The sequence below is a fragment of the Capsicum annuum genome, chromosome 8, assembly GCF_002878395.1.
Source record: "Capsicum annuum cultivar UCD-10X-F1 chromosome 8, UCD10Xv1.1, whole genome shotgun sequence".
NCBI classification, from domain to species: domain Eukaryota; kingdom Viridiplantae; phylum Streptophyta; class Magnoliopsida; order Solanales; family Solanaceae; genus Capsicum; species Capsicum annuum.
This window is the reverse complement of record NC_061118.1, coordinates 158610247-158635332: the sequence shown is the minus strand read 5'-3', so window position 1 is coordinate 158635332 and position 25086 is coordinate 158610247. Positions and strand designations below refer to the sequence as shown.

Below are 25086 nucleotides of genomic sequence, written 5' to 3'. Positions count from 1 at the left end.
ACACTTTATGAAGATCTCTCTGAATATATGTCATGGTATGCTGATCAAATTCCTGATTATTGATGCAGTATGGATCCTCCTTGGCAAATAGCCAAAGAAAGAGGACGGGGTGGGAGGAGTCAAAACTCTTCATATCAAGGAGGACGAACAAACCCTTCATATTTTGATCGAAGAAATTCTGCATATAGCTCTCTAAGTTCTAATTTTCCTATATTACAACAAGGAAATAGAAGTTTAATTAATTCAAAAATTCCTCGAGATGAATCATCATCATCCAAAACTCTGAATATTGGTTCTTCTATACATTTAGAAGATATTCCTGAAAATCATCCGTTATTCAAACAACTGCAATCTTATCTATCAGATCAACAAAAAACTGCAGATTCTTTTGCGTCCATAGTTCAAGAAAATTCTGAAGATAAACCTTCATATGAAAAATTGGATGCTAGAGAACTTATATTATATATTGAAAATCAGCATATTCCTGGACAAGAAAATTCTGAAGAAGCATGGCGAATACTCAAAAATTATCTTACTGCCAACGTATATTTTACTGGCGAATCATACAAAACCCGGACTTATTATAAACACATATTAGTGCAAACATTCAGTGCAACCTTTGATCACAGCCCCCTCGGAGAAACTACCACTGGAATACATGGATATTCCAAAATGGTAATTTAAAAACTTATTCCTATTGAAGAATGGGGTATCTCGTCAATGACTCAATGATCTATGCCAATGGGGCCAATGGGCCAAACACTTGCCAATTTCACCTACTGGGATTATATTAAAGCCTTTTCTCAAGTATTATATTATAATAATTATAAGCACAAACACACTTGGTTTATAAAAATTTGTGCTAAAGTATTTGAAAAGCCTATTCCAAATTGGTTTATTCAATAGTGGACTCAACATGAACCTGCAGTCAAAATATTACCTCCAGAATATTCTTCTCTGTACTATTCATGGAAAAAATCCTCCTCTTTCTTAACAGAATTATATCTTTCAGATCATATTTATAAAATCGATACTATTGATCAAATGTATTTCAACATAGAATTCTCCATCCCTTGAATCCATCGATGATCCATAGAAATAGGCTATGACACTCAACAAATTCCTGCCTTATACCGAATATTCTATTGTAATTTCTGGGACAAATTGCTTCGAAAAGAACAATAATAATAAGAAGAAGAATAACAACAACAACAACAACAACAACAACAACAACAATAATAATAATAATAATAAGAATAAGAATAAGAAGAAGAAGAAGAAGAAGAAGAAGAAGAATAACAACAAGAAGAATAATAATAATAACAACAACAACAACAAGAATAATAATAATAACAAGAAGAAGAAGAACGACAACAAAAATGATGATGATGATGATAATAATAATAATAATAATAATCAAGTCTTCAACACCCCAAAAAATACTTCTAATAGATCCTTCTAATCAAATAAAAATACTAATAAGCGATCTAAATAATTACATGTATTTGACTTATGGATCGATCCACAGGCTATCCCAACCCACTTTTCTCAAGCCCCATGGGCCACGAGCTTATACGGACCAGGTTAAAAAGCCTTAATCTTAAATAAACTGCAAAAATTAAAACCCAACTCCATCAAATTACAGATCAGACCAGCCCAACGAGCCTGACCCATATTGACGGCTCTATTTATCATGCTGCTTTACGAGTTCAGAAGCCTAATTATATAGGAAATCTACTACCAGATTACATCGCCCTATATCATCATTTCAATCTACAAAGACCAACCAAAGAAAAGCAGCGAATACTTGCTGAGGGATTTTAGTCCGACACCGTTAAGGTAACTTTATAACTAGCAACCACTTGCTCTCGTAAAGTCAAAGTAGATGAACTGAACACCTCAAGGGAGGAGAGACCAATGTTAAGTCCATCAACATCCATTGGAATAAATGGCAATATTCCCAAGTGCAGTTGGGAATGTATCAGAGATTAACTTGATCTTCATTAGGATAAAAGTAATAATTGATATTTACAATCAAAGCCAAAATTTAGCAAAGGTTGAAGCACGTAATGTCATCATATGCTACCCTCAGTTCCAGCACTTCAACTGATCATATATATGGTATGAACCTCGCTTAAATAGTAATGCATTAGCCGCCTTATGAGCTTAACTGAAAGCTGTTTGTGTCAGCTGTAACCCGTCTTTTTCATTGTGCTCCCTATCACTCTTTAGATCTTTTTGACTTCTTTGCAGAGTCCTTCCTATCCCTGTTCCCTCTCCTTTTTTGGCTTATTGATCGGCTAATCCCCCTTGTACTACCACTATCGTCCCCATTATCATTCAACTCAGATTCCACATTGTGATCTTCAGAGTAATCAATTATAGACTTCTTACTACTTTTAGTGTGTGTTTCAGTAGCACCTTCATCATGTTCCCAGCGGCCTCTTTCCTCAATGTCTTCCTTAAGGTGATAATGGTAATCCATATCTGAATCAACAGAATCGACACTCTTGTCAGATATGGGTTTTCTTTTATCTGTGATAGCAGCAGTCAAATCCACAGTAGTATTACTATCACGGCCTCTGCTTCTCTTATCCCAGTGATCAGGTGATGATGGAACACTGTTATGACGCCTAGAACTGCTTTTTCTTTTCCTATGAGGCAAATTCCTGTCTCGTGTCTCATCCAACCACTCGCTGCCGGAATCTGTACTATGATCTTCCTTCCAATGTCTTGAGCCCCTCTCTCTGTTTCCAGATCCTGCATCTCCATATCTACTCTTTTCCAGCAAATCATTGCCAGACTTGGAGCAGCTAATTCCTTTTTTGGTGTCGCCATTACGGTGTTGACGCCCCATTTTTTCATTGTGGTGTTTTTTTGATCTTTCCCTTGTGCTATGACGGCGCCTAACTCCCTCTTTCTCTCTGTCGGATAAATCCCAATCAGAGTCACTACTGTATCTACTTTTACCATGTCGATTTGTTTCCTTTTCATGTCGACCTGTGTCCTCTTCGTATCGTTTCTTATAAAGAATTTTGCGCCGTTTTCTATCAGTACGGTCACCTCTCTCTTGATGTGTCCTCTTATGAACATCATAATCCTCATTACGGATCCTTGAACTTCTGCTCTCCCTTGAGCGCGACCTTCTCTCCCTTGAATCAGACATTACAGAGCGATGCCTGTCATTTCCAGAAAACTTAACAGAAGTTTAACTTGAACATATTATAAATAATAAAAATTTGTGCCAACAAAAGACCTATGCCCTTTCTTGTCAGCAATATTCTCTGGTGCAAGAAAGCCATATATTATAGCATAAACATTTTTAAAAGGGTGTGAAATCAATGTTAAACCATGCTTTATGCACTCTACGCTTATACTACAGAAGAAAAAGGAGAGAGCCTGCCATCTGAAGAATGTGCATAAGACGAGAGAAAGGGTACAGAAATAAGATTCATATGAATAGTAAAAATCATGTCTGAACCAAAACTTTGTATTGTTTGTCTTTTTAAAGCCCTTCATCACTTAACAGACTGTTAGCTGGATTCTATTCATTTATGCATGGCGTATTAGATCATATAGACATATTCTAATATTCAACCAGATTACTCTATACAGGATTCAAACAAGAATGTCAAAGTAGCCAGCCAAATTACTCTGTATTCAAACAAGTAGTCAAAGTATCTCATGTTCTAGATTGATATGCATCCATATATTCACCCACGGCTTAGTCTGCTAGAAACATAAAACAGGGAGATATATATCTTTCATCTGCAATCAAAAAAGCATGACGACACCAAGGGAAGAGATAGGAGCCAACAGTAATCAGAGGTGGTCATTTGAACCCAAAATTGCTTGACCAGGCTGTACACATCACTCATGCTGAAACTGCATTCAAACCACCTATTAGGTTGAAATGGCTCAAGCCTTTCAAACCATTTAAATGGACTCATTCAGGTCGAAAAAGGTTTGAAAATATTGTCAACTACTGTTATCATAGAACTGAATAGGGAGGTGTCAACTGATTACCTCCGTCAATTGTAACTTCTTCTCTCTTTAAAATGATGACCCAATTGTAGCTCAGCTTGCACTAGGTGGTTCTAGTTACTACTATTATTTTTAACACCCCTGTTCATAATGCATTCACATCTAACCAATTAAAAGTTGGCATTTTTCTAAAATAATTCCTCCAGCCCTTCTAGTAGATTATGTATGGTTATATTTTTAAGTACCACAATATTGTTATTTGTTCAGATGAAGTTGGTTTCACTTTCAAGTTGTAATATTTGTGATTTTTAAATGCCTAATACATGTTAAAGTGCCAGTGATGAACTTGGGGATTGCAAGTTTGCAACAGCATATACAGCAGCAAATTAGAGAACTGGGGCACCAGCCAAAGAGGAAAACGAGAACAACAAATGCACTAATAGAAATGAAAAAATCTCCAAATTCTGTATTCATGGATTTACTCATTTCAGCCGTTGCAAATATTTCTAATGACTAATGAGAAAGGTGATCCATAGAATGGAGATCCAAACCGGCATATCGATTTAATACAAGGACTACATTCAAAGAGTCGATTGGTTTTGTCTCATTTGCATGTCCATGATGGATTGCAATCTGATTTGATTAACTTTTTCACTGGAATACTGAGGAATGTCATTTACCATATTTCTACAAATGTCTTCATTCCTAAAACATAGTGTAACTAAAGGAATCAAAATTTCTATTTGACAATTTTTTGTAGATTGGTAATGGCTAGTTCCAAGGGTTTTTACTTTTCTTTTCCCATCCAAGTACAAGATACAGGTCTGAGCCAAATTACTTATCAGCTAATTAAATATAGGTTGGGTTGAGTTTGATCCAATTTCATTAGCCTGTTCTTAACCCGCTCAAGTTCAACAGAACTACCTGATTGACACCACTACAGATCCAACAGGCGTCTTACTGTAATCTCTTAAGATCAGAGAGCCATAACTGAAGTACCATTTTTGAGATGGGAGTATCAACACATTCTTTTATAAAGACGAAAGTATCACGATATGATTCAATATATTATCAAAGATCACATGAAAGATACCAAAAACTAACCTGTCAGAATCAGCTGCCCGCATATTGCAGGAGTTCAACTTCCGTTCTGAGTTTTCCCGTTCAAGACGTCTATCATAGACAGAATCATCAGCATACCCAAACAAAGCAGCCATCTTCGTAAGCCAGTATCTTGGTGGTGGTTTGTCCAAGTCAGCCCATTCATAATCTCCACAGGGATTGTGGAAACAATGGATGAAGTTGCATGCGGTTCCACGGGAGCATGACTGTCAACACATGTGTAATTCATGTTAAAATTTAGGAGGTACAGAAGATCTTTATATCAGAATCAGGTAAGCAATAAAGATTTTCTTTAACTAATCTACTCCCGATGAGTACTGCTGACAAAAAACAGAGTAACCAATTCATTAACACAGAACTCAAGCAAGAGTAATGAGATTCAAGTTGTACCTTAAGCTTCGATTTCATGAATTCCCCACATATGGCAACCTTCCATTTTGTTACACTAACAAACTCGCACGTGATCTATCAAGAATCAAGCATGCCAAGAAGAAAAAACAATTATCATTACATTCTAACCAAGTTGTTCAGTCAAATGCAAGCAAGCAAAGTGCATATATAGGCTATTGTGATCCCTAAAAGTGTGTATTTGCGTGCATTAGAATGCTAGTATTATCACGTGACTCTCCCAGGGTAAAAAGAAACCATATGAATAACCAAAAGGGAAATTTTCATATGCTTTCACACAATCAATTCTCTTGAAAGAAACTTGCTAGAATAATAAAGAGCAAATGCATCTCATTTGAGCTGCAAACCATCAATTTAAATGGAATTCAAAATACCTGTTTGCCAGCGAAGTAACGTCCATTTATAGAATGATAAGCAAGCACTGCAGAATCTATATCTTTGTAGTGTACATAAACATTCCCTCGCAAATGAGATGAACTGTTTCTACACACCTAAATGTGGAAACATATTAGTTGGTTACGCAATTAAAGGAGAATCAGAAGCAAGCTCTTTACCAACAGAATTATGTAGTAAATATAACTTTTTAATTGTTGTGACTTGTGACGCAGCTCGAAGATCTCCTTGTTTTACGTGTACCGCTACATGGGCTCCTTTTGGATGTCGAGATAGTTTTTTTTTGTTTGTGTGTGTGCGCGGGGGGCTGTGCTTGTTAAAAAAAATATAGCAACTTTTGCAGGACTTATTTTAGAGGGCTGTTTAACCTGAGGAGAAAGTATAACTCCCAGGTTTTTCCTGCTTACAAACACACCTAAAGTACAAAGTATATAACTTTCTAACACTTTCCTTTTGCTTCCTTAGCAACCAAACATACCCAAGAAAAACCGCTAGAATGTCGTAAGGCACCTGAACAACTCAACCTTTGAAATCATTTTTCTTTCAGAAAGGATTATCTAAACCTTGTACTATTATTTGCATGTGTTCTTACTATTTGCGGCATACAGGGGAGCAACATGCTTTAAAAAAGAGAAGAAAAAGGACACTGCTCACTTCAAAGAAAATATTCCTGTTGTCACTTATTTTTACGTCCTAAATTGAGGACATAACTAGCAACAAGTCAGCAATGGAAAGAAAAAGAATTCACTACCTTGAAATTTATAATTTCTCCAAACTTCAAAAATTCTGTGTGAACATCCTCATAGAATTCTTCAAAACTACATTCAACTTCCTCATCTGTATACTGTAGAAAGAAGAACAGAGGACAACAATTGATTGCATAAACATATGCAGAGTATATTAAATACAAATAGAGATGCAAATACAACGAGTGAGCACTTTAACAACTAGATAGCCAACAAAGCTCTAACATAAGCCGAAATTGGAAAAACTCTTAAGATTTTGCAAATTGAAACTACAGAGAGCTACCAAAGTTCATCAGGCACATTCATGGATGTATAATGAATTAAATCGAATAAATGAAATTCCGTATTTGAGCATTTAGTACTGGACAAACTACTATTTTCCAGAGATAAACCAATAACCTTCAAATTTGCTAAAAAATAATAGTTTTTCTTTAGCCTTCCAGCAGAAAATATAACTATAGTGAAGCTTATTAAATAGAAGCAAACTTGTAATTTTGGCAAGGAATAATGCTCTAACAAGTTACTTTATGTCAGTTATGCAAATAGGAATATACTCTCCTAGATAATAGTAATACAGCTTTGGAGGTTCAACTTAAGACACAAAATCTGACACTAAAACCACAGCAATCTACTTGAAGCTATTGGAAAAGAACCTAAACGTAAAAGTCATTGTGAACTACAAATTTCCCGCCAAAAAGAAAAAGTAACTGCATATGAAAAATGAGCAAAGAAATCAGAAGCTTGATGATTAGACTTTTGGATGATTGTTATAACATTATATAGCTCCTCTATCAGCTTGGCTATGGAAAAAGTGATCTTGTCAATCGTCAAGAGGTACCAAAGAGCTACATAGGTGTGTAACACCCCAACTTAGGATATGGAGTCCCACATCGGCAAAACACAGGAGGGATGCCGGGTATATAAGTAAACAAGCCTAACTCCCTAGTGACGCGTTTTAAAGCCGTGCGGGCCTGGGCCCAAAGCGGACAATATCACTAGTGGGATGGGCTAAGGAGCACTCTCAAGCCTTCGTGGTTCTGGATGTCCGTCGCGGCCAGGGCCTCGAGTCGGGTCGTGACAATAGGTTGCACCAGTTACCAAAGAACTTCGTCAATCCCAGATACATCTCTAAAAGGGCTAACCCACAGCTTCATCACTAATCTTTAAATTACCAATTATATGCAACAGTTTTTAAGCAAGAAAGGCAGCACAAATCCCTTACAAAAATAATTTCTTGTTGGCTTCCTTTTCTATATTTACTAAAAAATAGATGGGTAAATAACATGAAGAAATACGAAAAATAGAAATCGCAAACATACAACTGTTACATTCAGAATTCTTTAGCTCACTTTGCAAAACAGGATACAGAGTTTGCTAAGAGTCTCCAGCTGAATCGGCGCAAGAAACACGTGCCTCCAGAATTTTCAGGGCAGATATTCTGTTTTAAGGGAGTTAAAGAACAAACTGAAAGTTTCTCTCGTGAAGAAAAATAATTTACTTTCCGAGTATAAGAATATGTTACAACTTAAGCATAATCCATCGCCCATCTTGGATCAAATTAATGATCACACAAAAAAAAGGGGACAAGATCAACAACAACATTCCTGGTGAAATCCCACAAGTGAGGTCTGGGGAGGTAGACAGTACGTAGAACTTACCAGTACTTCGTGAAGGTAGAGAAAAAGGGGAATAAGATCAAGAAGAAAATTACCACAGAGAAAAAAGATGGTTAATGTTCCAACCACATCTTGACATAATATTTCATTACACATTGACAATCGACAACCAACACCGATCAGTACTGATACACGTAAAGACGCAAAAAGTAAACATGCCCCAAAATTGAAAGATTTATCTATTCAGAGTTGTGCTTTTCACTTTTGTAAAAGAAGCATAAGCAACCTAAGGAAGAACTTACCAATAATTTCAGAGTAAAAATTCCTAAGAAATCTGAAAACTATTAAAGATTAGCAAAAATTAGAATCAGGATACTAGAGCCACATGAAGACTTCATTAACAGACCTCAAGCCCCTCATCCTGCTCCCAAGCAAAGCCAGGTCCACAGTACATGTTCTTCATGAGCAAAGTGCAGGATTTATCGGGGTAAAAGTGAACCCTGCTGCAGCGTGAACCAAATCGACAAGCCCCGGTTTTTAGGTGGAAAGGACAATGAGCTTTATCCTGCCATGTCAAACCAAGAAAGCAGATAGTCATGCTAGATCAAATGAGAGGATACAAGAATTTTTTGAATATTAGCAGATTAGGACATAAGGAAATAGAAATAAGGCAGATCTACGTACAGAGGACAATATAATAGGTTTTATAGATATTTACCTGCTCAGTTCCAAAATTCGGAGTTTGAACAGCTACGTTCTCCAACAACTGTTGTGCTGAAAGAGATGATGCATTCTTGTAGTCAGCATAGAGTTCAGATTGTGGAGGCAGCGGATTGGATGTTGGCCTATTGGGATCCTGCATGGGCAAAGATATCTTTACATCCCATTCATTTTGGCAATTGTTAGGTGTTAGGGATTGTTGAAAGAGAACAGAGGATGGATTCGGAAAATGCAGATAGTACAGAGAATTAGAGATTAGTACCTCTTTAAGAATCACAGGATCCGGATCCTTCCTTTTCACTTTCACTTTATTCCTCTTCACAATTATCTCATTTCCTTGCCATATAATTTCGGGAGGCCCGTCTTCTACATATTCCCACTTGTCATCTCCATCTGACTCATCCTCAAGAGCCACTTTCTAGGATGTATGTATGTAAGGAATATCAGTGGACCGTGAAAATCACAGCACTTAAATGAGTAATACAGACACAACAGGTCTACGTAGGTAAAGGAGAGACGCGGGGGGGTTAGTAAGAATCAGAGACATTTGCATATGCTGCAAAATTATTCAAACCACCATACTGAAAGTTTTAAGAAAGATAGTCAATTGGGTGTTATTGTAGAGAACCGTGTCTTGTTTTAGGTCTCTATTCATTGGTCTTGTATATGAGTGTTTTCCCATTTTTAAAGAAACTATTCCTTACTTGATTAAAAGAAGAAGGATGTGCGAAACAAGACGTTGGAACTGTCTCAACTACTCAAGCACTAGTTTGGAACATGTTAATCATGGTAACATAGTCAAAGGACTGATACCTGAATCTCTATGCATGTCAAATAAAAGAAATTCATGCACATACATATTTTACCAACACTTAGTATGCTAGATGTGGCAATAGAACTAACTTTGCGCACAATCATAAGCTGTAAGCCGTACACTGAGGCCAATAATCTGGAAAACACGAACTAAATTATGCAGTCAAGGAAGCACATGACATGCTATATTTTCCACTTGGTTTATGTACAAGTATTCAAATTTTGACTACCTCCCTAGAGGTAGTGGTATGGACTGCGTACATTCTACCCTCCCCAGACCCCACTATGTGGGAATATACTGGGTTTGTTGTTGTTGTTGTTGTTGTTGATTCAAATTTTGACTACTTCCGTTACTTGCGCAATTTAGTTTTTCGCTACTGAATGTCCATTGTTCAAACATCCATTAACCTTCAATCTAGACTCCTTAATAAGCAAACATAAACAATAAAGTATATACAGCTAAAAAAAAAATTTGATTGCATCTGCATATAAATGTGAAAGTACGTTTGGCGGGAAGAATGCGTACCTGGTTTTGGTTCGCCTTTTCTTCCTCATATTCCACTCTCCTTCGTTCTTCTTCTTCTTCCTCTTGAGCTTTCTTTCGAGCCAATGCTTCGAGAAAGAGCCTTTCTCTCTCCTCAAACTCTCTCCTGTCTCGCTCTAATCTCTCCTTCTCTTTCTCCTCCTCCATCTGAATCCTACGAAGCTCCTCGGGATCATTCAGTTTAGCCTCCTCTTCCTGGCGAACCTTCTCCGCTAGTTCCTTCCTTTTCCGCTTCCTCTTCTCCTTCTTCGTCAACTTCCTTTTCTCTTTACGGTTGTTACATATCGCCGCCGCCGCTTCCGCCGAGACTGGTTCGACGAGTCTTTGAAGCTCCGGTGATTTCTTGTCGTCTTCTTCGACTGATATCGGTTCCGTCATCGTCGACGTCTAGGGTTTCAATTAGAGCGATAGTTGGGTGAATGTATCAAATGAAATGGGACTTCTCAACTATTGTACGTTGAGCCTTGATCATTGTACGGCCGTTCCTCTTTACTTTGCTTAATAATTGTAAGGTGTTTAGTCTTTTTCCTCCTTGAAAGAATTGGTTTTGGATTTTTTATATAAAAAAATAAAATATTGTATGCCTTGTTAAATTAAATGTAATATTTGTTTCAATTGTTAGCTAAATTTTATTATATCATATTGCTAAATATATTACTATTAGATGAATCAACCTGGCTTGTGGTGCAGTAAATGGGGTTGCTCCATCCTTAATCAGAGATCGAGGATTCGACCCTGGATATGGAGAAAACTCTGTTGGGAGCGTTGTCATCTTAATGGGCCCTGCAACGCGCGATCCAAATTAGTTGGGACTCCAATGCGGGCATTGAACACTGAATGGGAAACCAAAAAAAAAATATTACTACTAGATAATAATAGAAAGTCTCGCTGTCACCTTAACAGGATCCGCATTAGTCGGGGTTCTAATGCGGACACCAAATGGAAACCAAAAAAACATTACTATTAGATGATAATAGAAAGTCTCATTTGGGTAGTAATCGATTTGATTTAATTATGTGGTTATCATACTTTTTTTCTCATTTTATCAGTTAATTAAAGTAATTCTATTTTATACCATACCTTTTTATAGGTTTACTAGGAAAATTAACCGCATTTTGCGCGGTGTTAAAAAAATAATTATTTTATTTGATCAATTTTATATTCACAAACAATTTCAATAGCATAAATCTCTTTAAGTTGTCAACACTATATATTGATTAACTTCATATTGCAACTACCTTAATGTGCATATTGCAATTCGCATCATTAAAAAATCATGAAAGTTCATATTATAAAAGTTACATATAAAGAACATACACGTGAACACTCTCACACATACACCTATTTTTTTCACGTTAATTATGAGAAAATAGATGAAAAAAGAAATACAAAATTAGTATACAATTTTTTAAGCTCTTATTCGATAGCCTCTTTGACAAACGATCAACCTTCACAAGCCTATAAAATTTACAATAGTAAAAAAATCATGAAAATTCATATTATAGAAGTTACATATAGAGAACATAGTCATGAACACTCACAAGCGCACGTACCTATTGCTTTTACATTAACCATAAGAAAATGGACAAAAAAAGAAATACAAAATTAGTGTATAATTTTTTAAGATATTGTTCGATAGCCTTTTTGACAAACATCAACCTTTCAAAAGTCTATAAAATTTAGAATAATAAAAAATTCATGAAAGTTCATATTATAAAAGTTACATATAAAGAACATACTCATGAACACTGACACACACCTAGTTTTTTTTACGTTAACCATAAAAAAATACACGAACAAGAAATACAAAATTAATGTATAATTTTTTTAAGCTCTTGTCCGATAGTCTCTTTGACGAACAATCAACCTTCAAATGTCTTCTTAATAAGCTTGAATTAATACTATAAATAATAGTATAAAGAACACAATTTCACATATAAAACAAAAAGAATATTCTTGAGTATGGGTCCCATGGAACAAAATATTATGACTTTATATAGATGAAAATGGAGGAACATCATAAGTTATCTTAAATTTTATAACTAAATAATTGGAGGTTATGAATATGAAAATTTAAAAGTCACGAAGTTAATGATATTATTAAGAGTAGATCTTTTTTTTTTTAAATTATATATAGATATAAATTTTACTTAATACAAATCAATTACATTAATTATAAAGGAAGATAAAAACAATTAACAAAATATTTAGAGTTTGAAATTTTTTTAAAAAATGGCCTTCTTGAACATTAACTAATTGAGGGTTATGAATATGAAAGGCTTAAGAGTTATGAACATTACTAATATTTAAGAGTAGAATTTATGTAATTGAATATATACACTCTTAAGTATATAAATATATTTTTATATGAATTTTCATCCAAAAGTTTGATTTTTATATAATATATTCTATAAGTGAAACAGTAATTTCATTTTTCTTAAAGGAAATTAGAGAAAAAGAAAAGATTTCATAAAATTGAATTTATTTCCATGCCTAGTTTTAGTAAGTTTTAAACTTGTTTATTATTTATATATATAACACAAATCTAATTATATGAATCTCATATTTTTTATCTTATTTTATCCTTTTCATTTCTCTTTAAACTATAAAATGTGAAAAATCAAAAACTACAATTTAACGAATCAATAAACAACTTTCTGATGAATTAAAATGTCATTTAAAAATTATAAACTAATGTTACATTCTCATATTTTATCAAAAAATTTACTAAAATTGATGTACATAATTGCGGAAGGATCCATAGATACTTTCTTAAGTAGCACATGTAAACGCTTGCCTCCTTCCTTTGCTTTTACTTTAGAAAATAAACACTCTGGCCTAGATACACACATAATAAGTTGACATCACCAACGAAAAAAAAATCAGAAAAATAGTTAACTAAATTAATATAAACTTTTAAAAATGTTATATTGTGAATTGAAGAGGAAAGAAGAACTATCACACATATAAATATAATTTCTCTCAAAAGAATTTTAAACGGTAATAGTTAGATTCTTGTCATCTCAATATTCTACTTCATTTGTATGTCAATCGAGCCTTAATAGAGTTAAAAAAAAAAAAAAAAAAAAAAAAAAAAAAAGAAGAACTAAATGTTGCATGAAAAAAAAAAAAAGGACAACTAAATTGTCAACTAAAAGTGGTAAGAGCAGTTGGATACGAAATTTAATAAATCAAAAATATCAAAATTATTGCACTTTGAACTATATCTTGGTCGGTGAGATTTTTTTTTTGTTGCTATATGCTTATGTCTCATACCCACGGTGAGATGAGGACAAAAAAAACTGTCATGATAGTAATCTTCTTTTCATCTACAATAAAAAAATTAATGAGATTAAGATAAAGAGAAATACAAGATTGCAAAAAATTAATTAATGGGCACAAAACATAAAAGAAAATTGTTCAAATAAAGTAATATGTAACTCTTTACAAAAATATAAAAATGTATGAAGTTTATTAATAGACAATGCATAGCATAAAAGAAATCTACTCTAAAAAAATGAATAAAACTTAGAGGAATGACTTTCAGAATACACATACCTTATAAGAAACAATTGTCATTGTTTCACACTATTTAAAGAAACAATTGTCATTAGATTTTTAATGCAAAATAAAATAATTGGAGGTTATGAATATAAAAGGTTTTAGAGTTATGAATTTTATTAATATTAATTAAGAGTGTAATTTATTATGAACATAAAGAGATGTGAGTTATGAAAATGATTTTTTTAAAAAAATAAAATAAAAATGAAAGAAAAACTCCAAAAAAAGGAGAAAAAAGATAAATAGAATCATTGGCCAAAGAGAGGTGCCACATAGGCATATTTATAATCCTCCTTTATATATATACTAGGAAAATTAGTCGCGCATCGCGCGGTATCAAAAAATTTTAAAAAATTAACTAATTTTATATCCAATTTAGATTTATTGTCTAATCATAAAATTATAAATTATTATAATTATATTATGAAGAATGTTTTCGTTTCATGAAAAAAGTAAGATGTGACCTTTGAATTTTTATAAATAAATATAACACAGACTTATATGAAAAAAGGCAAAATAACAACAAAAATCTAATAAAAAGGATAATCAACAAAGTATAGGCTATAACATTTTGAAAACTAATTTATATTAAAATAATTATAATTGAATTAGCACATTAATTATATTAATTCGTTGTAATAAAAATTATTTTAAATGGTAAACTGAATAAAATTTAAAAAACAAATGAAAAAAAGAGAGACAAATTAAGGACCTGATAAATACTAATGTGATTAAAGAGAGGTGCATGTCTTATAGGGCTCCAAAACTATTTTTTTTATGATTTTTTTGGTCATTTTTTCATATTATTTGAATATTTTTCTTCTTTTTATATTTAATGTCTTTAATAAAAGTAATTATTTATAACTAACACCTCTTCAATTATATTCTTAATAATATCAATAAATTCAACTTTTTAATCTTCATAACCCCCAAAATTTAATTTATAAGTTTATAACACCTTATGGTATTCCTCTATTTTGCCTATATAAATTCATTTTTTTTAATTTTAACTTTATTGTTATTATTATGTAAATACAAACATTAATATGAAATGAACTAAAAATGAAAATAAAAAATAAAAAAGGAAATTTACAAAAATTCAAATCTTCCACGTCACTTTTTATTTTATTTTCTTTATGCCATTCTTTTCCATTTTTATTTAGTTTTCCTTCTTCCTCACGCATTAATTAAGCATATTTTCTTTTTACGATCATTATTTTGTTATAATCATATTATGAAGAATGTTCTCGTTTCATAAAAATAGTAAGATGTGACCTCTGAATTTTTGTAACTAAATATAATAGAAAAAAAATATGAAAAAGGCAAAAAACCCACAAAATCTAAGGGAAAAGATAAATGACAATCCTGCTCTATGATAGTGTCACGTAAGCAAGCTTAAGTTTATCCTTTATTTTATACAAGCAAAGCAAAACAAATTTTTACTTCTCACTATACGCCTTGTGCTATAAAACCGATTTAGGAACTCATGTTCCAATTGCTCCCAACTATCGATGGAGTTAGGCTCGAGGTCCGTATACCAATCAAAGGCATTTCCCTTTAGGGAACGAACAAATTGTTTGACAAGATAGTCACCGTAAGTTCCAGCATTATTACATGTCTCAACAAAGTATGTGACATGTTGTTTCAGATTACCTTTGCCCTCAAATTATTGAAATTTGGGGTGTTGATAGCCGGCAACCATTTTGAGGTTATCTATTCTCGTAGTGTAGGGCTTGGCATACGCAAGGAAAGACTTGGTGACAACATCATACTTGTCTTTGAGGGTCCCTTCAATGAATTCCCTCAATTGCCCAATCGGAATCATTCTTTCAGTAGAAACTTGCACCTTTTTAGTCGGTGGTGTTTGTTTCACAGGATTTTCTATCTCATGAATCTTTGGAGCTTTTCCCGCTGCATGGCTAGATTCTTTGTTTTCTATCTCATGAACCTCTGGAGTTTTTTTCAGTGCATGGCTAGATTTTCTGTCTATCAAGCCTTCCACCCTACCCACTATCTTATTAATCCTAGCCTTTTGATTCTGGACATAGTTGGTTAGATCTTCAATTGCCTTCGTAAGGTTCGTAATCTGCTCCTCCATAGACAAGGCATTAGTTACCATTGCTTGCATGATCACCGGAGATGATGGAGAGTAACACGGATTATCACATAAGTTGATCTTTGAAATGCTCAACTTATGCGGTGTAAGTGGAGATGACGTGTTTGACGCGTTTATTGAACGACCATCGCTCATTGCGCCAGAGTATTTAGAACCAGAATGCTCAAGTAGAGCAAAAGTCCTTTTAAGCGATTCCGCAACACTGCTTCCTCCTTCCGAAGCACTAGTATTGGACTTCATTCCTTTTGGGGTTGAAGATCCAAAAATCGACGTTGGCGCGGACGACACTGGATGTGTTTGTTGTCCTATCTTGCTCACCTTGCTCCTCGTGACAGCTCCCAAAGGTAACACCAATGATGCTTTCCACTTTGGCAGAGAACTTTGAATCGGCAGCCTTGGAAGCAATTGATTGAGAGTTGATCTTCTTGGAAGTCATTTCAGTGTTGTTGAACTTTGCAATTGGAAAAGTTGAGATGAGAGGTAAAGATTGTCCCACTGGGCGTGCGAAATTTTATTGGACAACAAAATTCTCGAAGTCAAAAAATAAATAATAATTCGAGACAAGAAAATATTGCAACAAATTTTATTGATTTCAATGCGAGTGTTACAATCTCTATGAATCCTCTGATTCGTCTTTTCAAATATAAATTCAAGGGCTTAAAGCTTGATCTTGAATTTGAACTTGGTTTGTGGACTTGAGGGACTTGATCTTGACTTGTGCTTGAATTTAAGGGCTTTTGAACTTGTTCTTGAATATTGTGGTCTTGATCTTGAAGAACTTGATTTGAATGCTTGAACTTTTTAGAGAGATTGCGGCATTTGATCAACGAGCTTTCTCTTGCTACTGGTTAGAGATCCGGGGGGTCCTTTTCTGAATTATGAGACCCCTATTTATAGTTGTAGGAAATGAATAGGCATGATGAATATGAACTTCCTTTGACCAATCAGATTTAAGTGATGTGACGCATTTTTATGGGTTTTTATTTCATGAGCTTGCTGCATCATTTTGATATGTGGCATGCTCCTATTGGCTCCTTCACTTGACTTGGCATGCCACGTCATTTGACACATGACTCTTATTTAGGCCTCTAGAATATGACAATATCTTGGACTTAGTAAAATGAGCTCATCATTTGTAGCCCAAATTAATAGACTAACTCAATAAATACTAGGTCTTATTTAAATCCATACCTATCTGGACTTAAATAATTAATTCAATTATATTAATCTGAAATATTTATTTGGGACTAATATATTTTAAATTTAATATTATCTGAATTTTGTACGGATTTAAATTTAATAAAATTTTATTGCTTACAACAACAAATCAAACATTAAATAAAAAATAATCCTAGTATAACTAATCTCAGTATAACTTATCCATCATAACTTATCCCAACATAACTAATCCCAATATAACTTGTTTTCAAACCAAACTAGCCCTTAATGCCTTATTTAGAATAGTACTCCTTACAAAAACTATATAATGTACTACTTAAGGCAAAAAAGAAGAAGAAACGGAGAAAAACTGTAATAAAGTGCTCCCTCCATTTCATAATAAATGAATTATTGGATTTTGACACACATATTAAGGAAAAAGCATTAAAGACATAAATTTAACACAACTTTTCATTTTTATCCAAAAAAAAAGAAAAAGTTGATCTTGTAATGCCTTTTCAAAAATTAATTGGTTGTCAAATCATAAGGGTAAATTTGAAAAAAAATTCAATGATTCACTTATTTTGAAACATCAATAAATACCCCAACAATTTACTTATTCTGAAACGGAGGAAGTATTTGGTCACGGACAACAAAGACAAAATTTGAAATGAAGGTTGAGCAACTACACTTTTATCCATAATAGTACAGTACTAGCGTAAATGATCAACATGTACGACAACTAGGGATGTCAATGGGGCGGTGCGAGTTTTAAGCTATGCGGGTGATGTGGGTGTGGTGCAGATTAAATTATTATTTTTTAAAATGGTGCGGTATGGTGTAGATTGCGAGTATGTGCGGATTTAAATTTTAAAAATCTAAAAAATAATGTTATTCTCGTGAATATACCTAAAATTATATGTATTCTTTACTTAAAATTTTATGATACTTAAAATGATATATATAACACTACAAATAAATAATTTTATAGCTTTTTTAATATCTCTATTCATTTAAAAAATATATGATATTTGATCATTACTTGTACACGTGATATTTTTTGATAATTTCTTAATGAAACGTGATATAATAGAAACTAGTTGTTATTATTTTCTAGTTGTAGATTTGAAAATATTATGATTTTCAATGGAGTTGCGATTTAAAAAAAAGAAGATAAAAATAAAAACATGAGGCGGTGTGGTGCGGGTATGAGTGTGGAGCGAATTTGTGCGGGTTTAAAGGTGATGCGATGCGGTTTTAAAATTTGCGTGTTTAGAAAAAATTCACACCGTACCGCACCATTGCCGCTCCTAATGACAACTATAAGGGGTCGTTTAGTACCCTGCTCGGAATAGTAATTTCATCATTTTAGTATAAATAGTGGGGTAAAATAATTTTGAGATAAATAATTCTTTCTACCAAATATGAGATAAAGTTAATCTCAAATTTTATTTCAGAATTATTTTTTTTATCCCTTCTACCAAACAATCCCTAAGTGGAGCTTAGTCAAAATGGAGGAGCAGATCTGGGTAATATTTTGTAAATAATACTTGTCTACATAAATTCCAACACTTTGCTACCTAATTATTCTCTCTCCCAAATTTTGTATTAATTACTTAATATCTCGGATATGAAAGTTTGGTTTGGATACATAACCGACAAATACATACTACCAAATTAATTGACTATAAAAAAGAAAAATAACATTAAAAATGTAAATAATAAAGCAATTAATGCGATTCTTATTGACATATATGTCTTTAATCCCTAGTAATAGATTCATAATTCAAATTTAAATAACCAAAATAATCTCCTCCAATCAAAATTCTCTCAGTTCTTTCCATCTCTATTATTTTTTGGTAGATCTTCATTATTGTTGGCATATCCTTTCCTAGCCTTGACGATGACATAATTTCATAAGAATATTGTGTCTCTCTTTTGATGATATTCTGGATCAAAATTAGATGAAAGAATCGAATCATCACTAAGAAACTCAGCAAAACCTATTATAAAAATTCCAGTCCCTAAATATATCTGATACTCACTAATTTGAATGCAACGAATGAAAAAACTAATACAAATCAACTTCAACGCTGACTATTTATCAGAAGTAATGATATATCTCATACTTATGTATCATACTTATAATGTTTAATGTATCAGATGTAAAACAAGCTAAAACTCACATACAATTTTTAGAATGTATCATATGAATCTAAAATCTCGACAAAATTAGATCTATGTATCATAACAAGTATATTACATGTATCAAGTATAAAACTGAACCATAATCACATATATGTTGTATTATGTATCATAAGGCATGCAAGGACTTATTAACCCTGAATCTATGTATCAGACGCAGTATCTTGAGTGTATCATATCTATAAAGAAACAAAATCACGTATAGAATTTATGATGTATCAGAACGCATGCATTGTCACGAAAATCGATTTTTTGTAACCTACTTCTTCCTCTTTACAGATGCAATAATCGATAACTTCTTCATCATAGCCGGGTCATATTGATATTTCAATTTATTTTCACGAAAATCAATGTCGTTCATATCATAATGAAATGGTGGAAATTAAAAAAGAAAATTAATGGTGGAAAGATGGAATTGTTAGATGAAAATTCAAAAGAAAGTTAATGAAAGTTGTAACTTGAATGTTGAAGTAAAAGATGAAGATGAGAACATGGTGAAAATTCAAAATAGGCGAGTTGAGAAAATGATGGAATATATTTTCTGATTTTTTGGCTTGATTTATGGCACAGTAAGTGGATGTGAGTGTTTTTTTTTTTTTTTTTTTTATGTATCAGAAAAGAGATAACTATTTTAAGTAAAAAGAGATTTTTATAATTAATTTAATTGAATGAGATTTTAAGTAATAATAAAAACTTAAGTGTGGTTATAAGTAATTTATTCTTAATTTATGTGGCATATACGAAATTAAGAAATAAGAGATTATTTTATTATATTTACTAAATCACCCTATTAAAGTCACCTTATTACTATTTTTTAGTTACTTTTCTTGTTAAATGAGGTGATATTTTTTTCCGGATGGATTAAAAGAGAAATCGTGGGGGTTTAAAATTTACTCCCTTCGTTTCATTTTATAAGAATGCCATTTTTTTTATTTGATAATTATTTAAAGATACAATTTTACTTTTATCCTTATTAGTTCTACTTAATTAAGAAAAATACTAACATATTTTTTTTGATAAAGAATAATTTGATAAACATTATAAAATGGGACGGAGGCAATACCATTTTTGGTAATATATACTAGCTTTATAGCCGAAAAATGAAAAGAACGTATTTCTTCTTATGCTTTATTTTTGGTGAGATATGACACTACCGTCAATGTGTACTCCGGCAGGGATTCCGAGTATGCGGTCAGCCGGAATAGAGAAACGGACGGCCTTAATCACCGGCGTTAGTGGAGGGTTAGGAAAAGCCCTAGCCGTAGAATTGGCAAAGAGAGGTCACTGTATTATCGGCTGCGCTCGTTCTCAGGACAAGCTCAATGCTCTTCAGCCAGAGCTCGCTTCCGCTTCCAATCCTCCTTCAGAGAACAAGCACCTCCTCATCAACGCCGATGTGGTACTACTCTATTTCACATTTCTTCACTCGGACTTGCATTTCAAATCGTTTGTACATGTGTACTGTGTTAATTAATAATAAATGCATATAAAAAGAACAAATTGTTGTGCGGACGTGATAATTCGTACATCACATAACAATTAAGGAGAAAAATTAATGTAGTGAACAATATTTCTGTCATTGATATTAAAAGTCAAAATTATGCACACTCTAAAACAATAAGGTAATCTATACGTCGTGTTTTTTCCACTATTTGGTTTCAGTTTAGTTTACTGAGGAAAATTGGTTGAGTAATTCAGTTATAGAGTTTATTAAGTTGGTTATTGTCTATGGATTAGTATTTGTTTGTAGTGTTATTGGTTTTGATGCTTGTTTCATTGTATTTACTGTGGTACGGGTTCGCGTCCGTGGAAAATTGTTGTGGTTCTTTTGGATATGGTTTAAATTATGTATTACAAACTAAGCAACAGTTGCAGTAATCGAGATTTATATATTCACCTGGAGTATGGTTTATACTTCCTGCATGTAGTTTTAGTTTACGCAATGAAGAGGCACTAATAGAAGAAGATTGGGAAGAGAGAAGAAGCTCTTTTTGTTTGAACTGGATGCTAATAGCTTCGATGCGTTATTTTTACTTCTTTAGCTGAACAAGACATCGTGGGGAATATAGTTGTATAAATCCAAGTTAGGAAGTATGCACAAATGGATAGGATGTAAACAAAGGCTGGAGACTGTGGGGAGGACAAGCTACAAATATGATTACTTTAGTTGAAGTCGGGTTTTGGCTGTTCTGGATATGATTAAATAAGCAACAGGGATGAATTGAGCGGAAGACTGATGAGTTGAATGGAAGACAAGGAAAATGTAAAGGCTATTTCTCTCGGGGCGAGTAGTGTATTCTGTTACCTATTTAATTGGAGAGAAGTTCATGGAAAATATAATTAGACAGAAACTGAGTCCCAAAGCTCAATTAAAGGGACAAATTGATTGACTTCAGGGGCTATAGAACTAGGATTGGGCAAACATGATGTGGGACAAGAACTCAATCCCCCCCCCTCTTTTTTTTTTTAGCTGTAGAATTAGGTCGCCTGAGGTAAAGGATACCATGAATAATATGAAGATTAGAAGGTTCGTGGTCCAAATAGAGGTTTGAATTTTGGAAGTGTCTTGGACAGGTTGGTATAGGATGACTTGCCAAACTATTTAATGTTGTATTGAGAATTGGTAGGATGCCCGATGAGCGGAGAAAGAAAAGACACTAGTGCTAATAGTGAAAGCCCTTTTGGTTAGGGAAAGATGGAGGAGTACATGTTTGAATTTGAGTACAAGCTTTTTTGGTTATTCAAAAAAAAAAAAAAGAGTACAAGCTTTTTTGTGCTTCCTCAATCAATAAATGTTGTTCTCATCTAAAGCTCAGGTGTTTGTCACAGTGTTATTATGGTGAATAAACATATTGGTTGACTGCAAGAATTATTATGTGCATGTGTTCATATGTGTAATTATATAATTTCATTAATTTGTTTGACAAAATCACTGATCAGTTTACATGCATCTGTCAACATAATTTGTTTTTTTTTTTCCCTTGGCATTTCAGAGCGTAAATAACAGTGTTGAAGAGTTTGCACGTGCTGTTATGGAGAAAAAGGGCGTTCCTGATATCATTGGTACTTGGTTTACAACCTTGCTGTGCTGTACAGTTTTTTATTTTTGAATATCGAAAGGATATAAGCACTTTAGTAGTATTTTTGTACCCATTACAAATAGTAAAGTGCAATCCTTTTCCCGTCACTCTTATCAACAACACTGAATTGAACTTTTTTACAATTTAATATTTTAGACGAGTTTTATGTCTTATTATAAATTGGAAACTTATAAATGACCGAGGTTCATTTTCTAGATTCGGATGGAGATGTGCTTGGTTGATTTATTGACAGTAAGTTTCTAGCTATAAAATAAAGGTGGGAAGTTTAGATGTATATTTACTCTTAACTATGAGTGTTGATTATTAATGTTAGATTGATATAGATAGGAAAATTATTTGTGTCGGTGAATAGGTCAATGACTCTATTTTTTCGAAGTCTGTTTAGGTCGAATGAGTTAGATCAAGATGGGTTGACTAGCGGCTTATAGGCCAAACCGCCTAACTCAACGCTACTGTTCCATTTGTTTATGTTTTTCTAGTTTATAGCTTAAAGTTGAGTTGCTTAAAAATGCTTCATTCTGCAATAAAGTAAAATTATATCTTTCATCAAAGCCATTTGTTTGTCTCTTTTTTTTTTTGGTGACAGTATATGTGATAAAGCTCCAGGTTTATATGAGCCGGTAATTAGCCCATGTTGACCCAGTTTTCTCGATGTGTTAATTTGAGTTAATCTTATTTAACCCTTGAATGATTATGTCAGTTTCATGGTTTTAAAAATTGACAATCTACGGTTTGTACTGGTCTTTGTTATCTCACATTCAAATGAACCTAAAATATGAAACTCGTTCAGTGAATTGTGCGGGAACTATTAATAGGAACAACAAACTTTGGGAAGTGCCAGCTGAAGAGTTTGATTCTGTCATTGATACAAATCTGAAAGGAACTGCAAATATTCTGCGTCACTTTATTCCCCTAATGCTTGAGAAGAAGCAAGGAGTGATCATAAATATGTCTTCTGGATGGGGAAGATCTGGTGCGGCACAGGTAAAACTCAGTTTCTACTGAAATCGCCATAACTTTATACGTAAGTTCTCATAGTTCTACTCTAGTTTGTTAATCACACTGCTGATGATTTGCCAAATGATGGTTCTTGTAGCCAGCTGTGCATCATATCTCATATTTTATGTGCCTAATAACCAAGGGAGTCCAACGTAATGTGAAGAATTGTTGAACTTAATTTTGCTGGTTAGTCTGGGTAATATTTGAGAACATTTGCACTAGATGACTTGAGGGGCCATAGAAATCAAACATGATCCGTCTCAAATGTGAATGTTTAAACTGTCACTTCAAAATTTGGAAGTTAATGAGGAAGAAACTTAACGTATGTAGGATTACCAGACGCAAATGGATGATGGAAAGGCTTATTTATTTAGATTTCCATTACTAGCTTATAATTAATATCACTTCTGTTGAGACCTGATTATTAGATCTTCGCAGGTGGCACCTTATTGTGCTTCAAAATGGGCAATTGAAGGTTTGACAGCTTCAGTTGCGAAGGAGTTGCCCCCTGGAATGGCAGCTGTTGCACTTAATCCTGGCGTCATTTACACGGACATGCTTCAGTCGTGCTTTGGCAATTCAGCATCGCTCTACCAGACACCTGAGTTATGGTACTTAATATCTTCCACTTCACCCTCCCCTCCTCAAACTTGTCAAGAATTATGAACTACTTATATACAATCGCTTTGGCAGTTTGAATGCAATTTTAAGTCTTTAAGTTCTTAATTCAATTGGTATTTTGTGTTTGTCGCGGAATGCTACACTTTGGGTTTCAAGTTTGAAGTTATTGCATTTGCTCCAAGATGAATTTCATATTCCTCTGGGATGTTTGCTAATGTTTAAAATCCTTGTACCTTGTCAGGGCTCCAAAGGCGGCTAACATGATACTAAATCTAACCATGGCTGATAATGGGGCATCTCTTTCGGTGTAAATTTACGCAGTTAAGTGACATACTAGCTTTAGCAGAATGATGGAAACCACCAGTTTTTTTATTCCATCGAGTATGATAATCATTTTTCTCCCCAGAGTTGTCTTGTATTTTTGTGAGTGTATGAGATTTGAAACATTTGTAATGTTTGGAGCAGCTAAGAGCGGGTCAAAGGGAGTTTAGGCTTATGCAAATGGTCTATTTGTTTGATAAAGTAGGTTTCATTTTCTTGGTTTCATTGCTAATGTATCAGCTGGTCATCCTCCTAATCATCGGTAACATATACCAGATTTGCCTAATTAACTAGTTCTTGGTCCTTGAAGTTACTGCGTCTCTGCTATTATGTCCATTCCGAATGATGCTTTTGGAGCCCATGGATATAATTATGAGGTGCATTCTCTCATTCAATAAAGTCTTTACTCACAGTTTGCCTGCTACTTGACGATCCCTAAGTGAATAACAAGGGCTTTGACTATTAATATCATTCCGGTTAATAATTCAATATCTTAGCAAATAAAGTCGTCCTTCATTGTGCGGGCGTTAACTCGATAATTAACACAAATTGCTCATGTTCATTTCAGAAAACTATGTACGTAGCTTGTTTTCAATTCCTATGAGAGATCCACTTTTATAATTTGACATGTATGATCATTTGATACAAGCCAAGTTAG

At 33.6% G+C, this 25086-nt stretch overlaps 2 protein-coding genes across 2 annotated transcripts; one reads left to right on the top strand and one right to left on the bottom strand.

Annotated features, from left to right (window-relative positions):
• Window positions 1-1380: 1380 nt before the first annotated feature.
• LOC107839832 (zinc finger CCCH domain-containing protein 5) lies at window positions 1381-10875 on the bottom strand. The gene is made up of 9 exons (XM_016683466.2): window positions 10329-10875; window positions 9252-9407; window positions 8988-9125; window positions 8676-8834; window positions 6659-6751; window positions 5889-6005; window positions 5497-5571; window positions 5089-5312; window positions 1381-3179 (listed from the first exon to the last, which is right to left on the bottom strand). Exons 1-9 carry the CDS (start codon window positions 10722-10724, stop codon window positions 2222-2224), a joined length of 2316 nt encoding a protein of 771 aa, XP_016538952.2. The 5' UTR covers window positions 10725-10875; the 3' UTR covers window positions 1381-2221.
• A 9563-nt stretch (window positions 10876-20438) lies between these two features.
• LOC107839833 (NADPH-dependent pterin aldehyde reductase) lies at window positions 20439-24653 on the top strand. The gene is made up of 5 exons (XM_016683467.2): window positions 20439-20785; window positions 22380-22449; window positions 23278-23471; window positions 23925-24097; window positions 24349-24653. The coding sequence occupies exons 1-5, from the start codon at window positions 20531-20533 to the stop codon at window positions 24416-24418; spliced, it is 762 nt and encodes a 253-aa protein (XP_016538953.2). The 5' UTR covers window positions 20439-20530; the 3' UTR covers window positions 24419-24653.
• The last annotated feature ends 433 nt before the right edge of the window (window positions 24654-25086 follow it).